Raw genomic sequence first — 9,321 nt, 5'->3', positions numbered from 1 at the left:
GGAAGTGATTCCACTTACAGTAAATAGCAGTACACTGTATTATATCAGCACAACAATATGCAATTTACTGCACTGCCACAAATAAGAAAAAGAGTAGTAACCTTGACAATGTGCAATTTTGGAAGCAGGTTGCAGTCAGCAAGAGAGAGCGAATTTCCGTCCAGATAATGTCTTGTGGATTGGGCTGAATTTGGATTCTGGTCCAGTTCATGAGAAAGGGGAGTCAACAGGTACTGATCCAATTTCATCAAACTCCTTAGAAATTTCTTCTCCAGCACTGAAATGTACATAATCATTAAGGTGCTGATATTCAAATGCAAATATTCACTGTTGATATTCATCTATCTATCTGTCTGTTCATCTGTGCACCCCACCCAGCCATCCATTCACCAGCTATCTATGTCACATATCAAAGCGACAGCCCCCATATTTCAAACACAAAATGACGTCAAGCTAATTTCTGAGTTTCACTCCCTTCGGATCAGATACAGACTTCACTGTTCACAGGCCAAAAATCTTTAGAGAAGGGTGACCCTTACTGTCATTGAGCCCAGGGTTGGGATTTTTGATGTAAGCCGAGAATTTGTGAAAGATGTCATCTCCAGCTGTGTTAGACTCCTTATAGCGGCAGCATAACTTGGAATATCTGCAATGCAAAAATGACAGCTTTATATGTCATGTCATAAAGGGTTGAATTTTGGCTTTTTGTACAAACAGTAAGATACATTTTCTTTCAGGAATTCTTCCATATTTTTGGAGCAAATTTGACCAGTATTGGGGATAACACATTAAAAGTAACATGAGTTACATAATCAGATTACTTTTTTCAAGTAACTAGTAAAGTAACCCATTACTAACAAAACACCTTCGTTGAATTCTTTAGTTAGCCTACTTTTTCCAACTAAGTAACGCAAGTTACTTTGTTTTCACATATATTAACTGAACACCTCATGTTTCCATGTTGAGAGAAATCAAGAGTAAGTGCAGAGGCGTTGCGCGCGCTGTGCAAACATTATGAATATTGTAGCTCTAGACTAAATGAGCAGGCATTTACTCATCTCACTTGCACAAAATCAGATTCAGTATTCCTCAAAATTAATAAAAACAGTCAAATGCTACGCAAACCTGCAAAAATGAAATGTTAAATTAAGTTTCACAGACAAGGCTTAAGCCTATAGTCCCAGACTAAAATTCACGTTTGAGCCGTTTTAACTGAAAGCAACTTGCACTGACATGTCTTAAAATATGTTAGTGCCATTGTTTTGTCTCAAGATGCACACCAGTAATGTTTTTTCTAAGGCACATTTATAAAAGCGACATAAATGTCCTAATTGAACTAAGGCCTTATCCTGGCTTAATCTAAGCCTTGTCTGTGAAACCGGGCCTTAATGAATTTAATCTCACTTTATAAGCCAATCTCATTGCTGCTGATGTTTGATGATCCAATTCAACCATACGAATAAGAAAAAATGACTCACTTTTGCATTTAATTTTTGTTTGTTTTTACTGCTAATGTAAGAGTGTTAAACTTTCTTCTCCTGCATCCTTCTGCAGTTTGTTTTTGCTGTGCTCTCTACTCTGCAGGTGTGAATTTGCATTTCCTTCGGCCGGAGGCTTATTCATTTTAACTTTTGGTGTGTGAAAGGGCCTTTACATTTGCCAAAAACGTAACTTTTATTTAAACAAAATTTTTATTTTTTATTACAAAACAAACAAGCAAGCCCAGCCAATAACACATAAGAAACATAGGCCCGGTTTCACAGACAGGGCTTAGCTAAAGCCAGGATTAGGCCTTAGATCAATTAGGACATTTAAGTAACATTTATAAACATGCTTTAGAAAAAAGCATTACTGGTGTGCATCTTGAGACAAAACAATGGCATTGTCATATTTTAAGATATATCAGTGCAAGTTGCTTTCAGTTAAAACAGCTCAAAAATGCATTTTAGTCTGGGACTAGCTTAATCCTTGTCTGTGAAACCGGGGGATAAAAGCATTACTTTCCTTAAAAAGTAACACAATTAGTAACTTTTTTTAAGGAGTAACTCAATATTGTAATGCATTACTGAATTTCACAAGCAAAATACTTGAAATCTTTGGACTGGTTGTGTGAACGCATACTCACTGTGGGGGCGCAAGGGTCTCTTCCAGAAACTCTTCGATCTTGTTGGTGTCAGTACGGACCTCTCCATTATAGATGAGGAAAGGGGGCTGAGAACCTGGAGCCAAGTCCTTTAGTACCTCTGGAGCTCTAGAAAGAAAGAAAGAAAGCATAAATAAATAAATAAATAACCAGATTTTGTTATATTAATATGATTAATATATTATATAGACTATATATATAGATGTGCTAAGCCATAAATGCTAATGTATTTCTCTTCCTACAAAGCAAAAATCATTTTATAAGACATTATGATGTGTCCTGACTAGAAAACTGAGCCATATGAAATTTTGTAAATATAATATTAAGATAGAGGAAATGTTATTCCTCAGAGGTTGCTTTTTCATAGCTCGCATGGTCTATTTGAATACACGTTTGTACTATGCACTTTGTGTCCCAAAGTTCCACGGTAAATTAAAACGACACACAGCAGTACATAGCTATACAATTAATGTGGATAACAGCTCAGATTATTGGTGAGTTTTAGATCTCTGACTTTTGATTGCATAGCTGAGCACATTGTTGAGATCTCGTGAAAAGTCGTGATGATAATGTGTGATGGAGGGTGTATTTCTTCAAAGAAAAAGGAAATATCTTCAATTTGCATTTCACTTAATCTCGTTGTTGACTAGAAGAAACAGCTAAATGAAAGATTTCATTGTGATTTTTCTTTCCTATGGGACAGAACCTAAGAAGAACTGTTATCCTGATGTTGGCATCTCTCACCTCTTCATGTCCACTGTGGTGAGGGTGAAATTGACCCCCTTCAGCCAGAGTATCATGAAGAGCCGCTGACAAAACGGGCAGTTACCAACACTTTCACCATCATCGCTTGCCTGGAGAAGACATTCAGTGAGATTGTGTTAAAACTTTTAAGAAGGAAATTATGTAAGGTACAACAAGATACATGGAACTATGAAAAAGTAATGAAACATATTTTTGTTACTTAAATTAATGTCACCCTTGTTTACTCAGGTGAAAAAGACATCCTATTAAATGTATTAAAAATGCATTATTGTATATTTGTAACCATACTCAAGAACATTTTGAATGGATTTAATAGTACGTATTTTTCACCTGGGCAGAGATCCTATCATTACTCCTAAATTCAGCGAGACCAGTGTGAGGCCAGAGATGTCGCTTTCAACCAATTGACAGGGTTATGTCATAGGAATGATTGGAAGTACAAACATCACAAGAGACAAAGTTGTCATTTTGAATATGTGACAGATTTTGAACTAAGCAATTAGGCTCTGACCTTGACAAAAAGTTCAATCTTTGCTGCTTCAGCCATCTCTGGTCCTCCTCAACCTCCTGCTCTCTCTGCGGTGTCTCAGTTGCCCAGGATGGTTCAGGAGAATGAGGTCAGTTTACATCCGTCCACTTCAACTCACGAGTTCTGTCTCTTCGTTTAATCTCTGAAAAAGGCAACTGTATCGATGGCACTACAACCAGCGCCTTTCCTTCTTTCTCTCCCAACCGCAGTTTCTATCATTTCCTTTTAGAGCCCAAACTCCTACCACACCCCACCGGTCTTGAGTGTTCGGAATACCAGCCCACTGGACGAACCTGTCCAACCTGTATCTTCCCTCATTCTGTGCTGCTTTAGTCATTGTGAGTTTCTCTCTAAACTGCTGTTCTACTCCCATCATTCTTCACTCCCAGTACAGTCTATAATCTTTTTACCCAAGTTTACCCAAAAATAAATATTCTGTTATCATTTACACATTTTCATGTTGTTCCGAACACACATGTTTCTGGTTTCACAGACATATTTTAAGATAGTCCAGACTAAAAGGCATGTTTGAGCTGATTTAACTGAAAGTACCTTGTACTAACATATCTTAAAATATGTCAGTGCCATTGTTTTGTCTCATGCACATCAGCTAATCCTGGCTTAATCTAAGCCCTGTCTGTGAAACCGGGCCTTAATGTATTTAATTTCACTTTTTACTAGCCAATGTCTTTGCTGCTGACCTTTGATGATCCAATTCAACCGTACGAATGAGAAAAAATTACTTAAGTTAACATCGCATTTGATTTTTAGACCACAGGAGATGTTTGGCAGGACATTCACGCTGCTCTTTTGCATACAATAAAAGTGAACTGCAACAAGGGACTGTCGAGCTTCAAAAATGACCAGAGGTAAAATTGTACTCTAATAACTAAGGGTTAGTTCACCCAAAAATGAAAATAATGTAATTTAGTACTCACCCTCATGCCACTCCACACCTGTAAGACCTCCGTTCATCTTCGGAACACAAATTAAGATATTTTTGTTGACATCTGATGGCTCAGTGAGGCCTGGATAGCCAGCAATGAAATTTCCTTTCTCAAGATCCATTAATGTACTAAAAACATGTTTAAATCAGTTCATGTGAGTACATTGGTTCAATATTATAAAGCGACGAGAATATTTTTGGTGTGCCAAAAAAAAAACAAAATAACGACTTATATAGTGATGGCCGATTTCAAAACACTGCTTCATGAAGCTTCAGAGCGTTATGAATCAGTGTGTTGAATCATGATTCGGATCGCGTGTCAAACCCATAGACTGTAAGGGTCAAACCCTATGGGTCAAACCGACAAACTGCTGAAATCATGTGACTTTGGCGCTCTGAACCGCTGATTTATAATGCTCCGAAGCTTCATGAAGGCCATCACTATATAAGTTAAATATAAAATAAGGTTCTTCTTTATTGGTATAAAGAAACTTTAACATCCATAGAAACTTTCCATTGCACAAAAGGTTCTTTATAGTGGAAAAGGGTTCTTTAGATCAGAGGGTTTCAAACTTGGGTCCGGGGACCCCCAGAAGTCCTCCAGAAGGTTCTAAGGGGTCACCAGAAAATTTCAGAGAATAAAAATAAATAAGTTTCTCTCTTTTTTTGCCGTATACATACTTTCCAGAGATGTATATGTTTGCTTTGTATCTTTCTAGTGAGTTTTTCTCACTATAGTTCCCTTTATCTTGCTCACTGGGGTTGTAAGGCGGTATTCTTAACGCAGTACAGACGTTGCTTATACAAATATTTTTCAGGTTTATACATCCAACATTAAGAATAGCCAGTTTAAGTTTGTAAACAATATGTTGCATTTATAATGTCACACTTACTATTTATCTAACAGTTTAAATGTTTTTCCATACATAAAAATATAGAGATGGATTTTAGGAAGGGGGTCCCTGGCATCATAAAGTTTGAAAACCCCTGCTTTAGATTATTCAAATGGTTCTTGAACTGTTCACTGTTCTTTGGGAAACCCAAAAGGGTTATATGGCATCTGTAAACATGAAAACTGTAACGGTACATTCATTTCCTGTAGCACGGATCAATGTTGAAGTGCTTTGACCCTTGATCTGTGGAATTTGTGTGAGAATGAGGATACTCAGGAGAGAGATTTACTACAAGTATGAGGTGTGACATGTAAACATGCCTGTGTATGACAAATCATTAATTTGAATACCTACCGTTTCAATTTGTACTGTATGTTGTAACCATGCCAACATTTTTTAAAATATTTTACAGAAGAAACATGGTGACTCTTTCAAATTGCACATAAATGTCCTTTTTCAACCCAAAATCTGATGGGTTGTTATTTGTTTGTTTGACATTTTCTGCACTTAAAGAGTAGTTCACTTTAAAATGAAAATTACCCCATGATTTACTCACCCTCAAACCAGGTGTTTATGACTTTCTTCTTTCTGATGAACACAATCTGAGTTATATTAATACATATCCTGACGCTTTATAATGACAGTGACAGGGTCCATTGAGTTTGAAACTCGAAATAGCACTTACATCCATAATAAACGTACTCCACATGGATCTGGGGGTTAATAAAGGCCTTCTGAAGCGAATCAATGGGGTTTTGTAAGAAAAATATCCATATTTAAAACTTTATAAAGTAAAATATCTAGCTTCTGCCAGACCACCTTTCGTGTTCAACTTACACAGAAAGTGTAACACCTCTCACAGTTCAACATGCTGAACTTATGTCCGCTGTCATACGTTGCGCCAGTTACGCTTTTTTCATAAGTTAAATATGGAAGGCGGTCTGCCGTCAGATATTTTAGTTTTAAATATGGATATTTTTCGTTTTTTTCAAGACCCCATTTATTCGCTTAAGAAGATTTGATTTCTGATTGTGTTCATCAGAAAGAAAAAAGTCACTTACACCTAGGATGGCTTGAGGGTGAGTATATCATGAGGTATTTATTTTAAAGTGAACTAATTCTTTAAGAATCTGTGGAATTCTGCTGAATATAAATATGATAATGAGCCGATGGTCCTACACTCCTATTGGTAGCTGAAAGAATCATCAATTGAACCAAAATACTTGGTTAAGGAACACTCATGGGGCAGGGGGGGTGTAGACCTTTGTGAATGATGGGCGTCCAACACAACCTACTACATGTTAATACAGGGACTGAATGTACTGATTCACTACACTTCCTTTGTTCATAATAGTCTGAGTCATTTAACTATTAGTTATGAATTCAGCTGAACCAGTTTTAATCAAGAAAAATAGGGGATCACCCCTTGCAAAAATTACCAGGGTAATTATAGATGCCAAAAACATTATAGTCATATTGTCACAATAAAACTATGACAACTTGGTATCAGCCACCAACGTCATGAAAAAAGAAATCAAATCAATAATAAAAATAATAAAAAATATTATGAATGCTTCTTAGTGTTTAAAGAATATCTTAATATAATGAATATATTGTAATTTTACAGTAGTAACAATAAATGTATGTAGCAATGGAATTTGTTGAAAGAAAAAAAAAAAAGCTTTTTCATAATATTTACTTTACATAGTACATGAATGCCACATATGCATACGTCAGTGGTCGACATATTCTGAGATCTCTCGTTTTCTGGGCCTGGTGTCAATAAAAGCTTTTCTTTGACTAACAAGGAAGTTTTCAGCTCTGAAACGTACAGGATATTCTTATATCACGATTAACTTTTATATAGCAATGGCTCAAGGGAAAGTTGATTTCTCAATTCATCACCCCTTTAAATTGCATTCAAGCTATACATTTCTTCAATTCATCTTCTGGGAATCGAACCCATGACCTAGGCCAGAGATGGTTTTATTATTGGGAGATGGCAGGGTCCACGGCTTTATAGTCCGAAAAGTCCATTCAGGATCAACTTGATAGTAAAGGCAGCTATAGGGTTTACCTGAATCCCACACACATCATCATCTCACATTGTACTGTGGTGGTTAAACTATCATCATTTAGTATCATTTAATTAGTTACTAAGAAGTGTGTTTGGAACATATGTTCAGTGATACCTTCATTTCTGTCACTCTAATGTTAACAACTAATCTGTTCAAATAATACATTTTTGATGAATCACCTCATCCTACAAATAGGCTACTTAATTATAATTGTCTATGCATATTATAAGATGACAATTAAACATAACAGCACACATATTACCTTTACCTAACAGATGTGCATGGATGTTGTAACACAGGGTTAGATGTATAACTGTAAATTTGACAGGTCAGTGAAGAGCTGAGGTAACGTCATCAATATCATACACTCCCATCTTCTTTTTGAGCTCACAGGAGAAATTGCATGTGACTGTGAGCAAATTTGTAGACTACTTTTCAGGTAAGAAAGTAAAATTTGATGCTTTGAATTTATGCTCTAACTACAAACCCACATGCTAGTTTTGGCTGTTTGGGGTGGGGTTAGTTGTAACAGTTTATTAAAAATGTTACAACGAACCCCTATGAAGATTCCAATGAGTCCAGTTATCAATCACATCTGTTGAGCAGTTGAGGCAAAATCACGTGCGGTTTTTGTTGCGTATCGAGGGATTTACTCAGTTAATGTGTTTCCATCATAGTTTATGCGCATTGTTTGTGTGCAAATTATTAGAATTTATCCAGTTTTGTATGCAATATCTCAAAATTCATATCAAAATAGGTGGATCTTGGGAACATAGTGACTGAACACTTGTATGACAGGAACAGGCCTACAGTACACTTCCACACACACACACACACACACACACACACACACACACACACACACACACACACACTACATTTAATGTTCTAAACAATTACAATGTTTTTTGTTGTTGTTGTTGTTCTTCATTGATGTTTATGCAAAAATTTGATAGTGTGGGTGTTATTTCAGCAAATTACCTCTCGGTGTTACAGCTATCCCAGGCTGGATTCCCAGCTAGTGTTACAAGTTACAACAACTCACCCCAGTAGTGGGGGTAGATTGTAACAACAGAACTCACATAATCTGTGATTGTTTATAGTACACGTCCAAGTTAGATGTATTTGTAGCAGACAAATGTGGCAACAATGTATCAAAATTCGACACTTCCAGCACAAACAACCATCCCCGGTCTCTCCCTACACTTCGATCCAATGATGAGAGTTCAAAGGTCATTTTCTTTGAAAATGAAACACTGCCATCTAGTGTTAAGTTTGGGTTGTGTAACCCGTCGTAAGTACTCTAAATGAACTTATTTATTCTGTAGAGAAAAAAAACACCGGTAAAAGAACAAGACATTTTGAAAATTGTTTTCAGCAGCATAGAGGTTTGCAATGAGGATGAATAAATGGCAACACATTTTGTGTGAGGAGTAGGCTATAGCAAGAGTGAATTGGTCAACCACATTCACCAGAAAGAACATGTTGGTCAACCAACATCAACAGTTCTTGCAAAGTCATGCTGGGCTCAGATGATATTTTCAGCACGTCCATGATGCAATGCTTGGTCAAATTCAGGTGATTTTAATACTCCAAATAGGGGGAAAAAAACATTATATGAGTTTACAAAGAGTAGAAAAATGTTAAATGCATCCCAAATCACCAGTGATACCACTTGCATCGTCTTTACTCATAATTCTTACTTTAGAGGATATTTCAACATTTCTTTTCTTGGGGGACATTAGACATAGTTTCTGCAACAGTCTATGCATCACTTTTCACTTCTCTATTTAAAAGAAAGGCCCAGGCGGCAACAAGAGAGAATAAATGTGTGAGTTTCAAAAAAAACCTCACTTCCTTTTCCTGTAACATTTCAGTGCCCTCAGCTCCGTTCAGAAGCCAAACCACATGCACAATTCACACACTGATACGTGCACTGATATATATGCGAAATTGCCAATAGCTAA

The 9,321-nt window shown here is 36.6% G+C and overlaps 1 protein-coding gene across 2 annotated transcripts in view; it reads right to left on the bottom strand.

Annotated features, from left to right (window-relative positions):
* The window catches only part of clic3 (chloride intracellular channel 3), a 9,323-nt gene extending 749 nt beyond the window's left edge, over positions 1–8,574 (bottom strand). The window contains exons 1-7 of one of the 2 annotated variants that reach the window (XM_079834689.1): positions 8,336–8,574; positions 4,376–4,412; positions 3,420–3,579; positions 2,888–2,997; positions 2,126–2,251; positions 540–646; positions 102–277 (exon numbers count right to left, since the gene is read on the bottom strand). In XM_079834689.1, the coding sequence (XP_079690815.1) occupies positions 102–277; positions 540–646; positions 2,126–2,251; positions 2,888–2,997; positions 3,420–3,455 (555 nt within the window). In that variant the 5' untranslated portion in view covers positions 3,456–3,579; positions 4,376–4,412; positions 8,336–8,574. Of the gene's footprint in view, positions 1–101; positions 278–539; positions 647–2,125; positions 2,252–2,887; positions 2,998–3,419; positions 3,720–4,375; positions 4,413–8,335 lie in introns of those variants that run through there. The other variant, XM_079834688.1, reaches the window with a different exon arrangement.
* Between the last annotated feature and the right edge of the window lie 747 nt (positions 8,575–9,321).

Source organism: Gobio gobio, assembly GCF_949357685.1.
Source record: "Gobio gobio genome assembly, chromosome: 14".
Taxonomy (NCBI): Eukaryota; Metazoa; Chordata; class Actinopteri; order Cypriniformes; family Gobionidae; genus Gobio; species Gobio gobio.
This window is presented reverse-complemented; position numbering and strand designations above follow the sequence as displayed.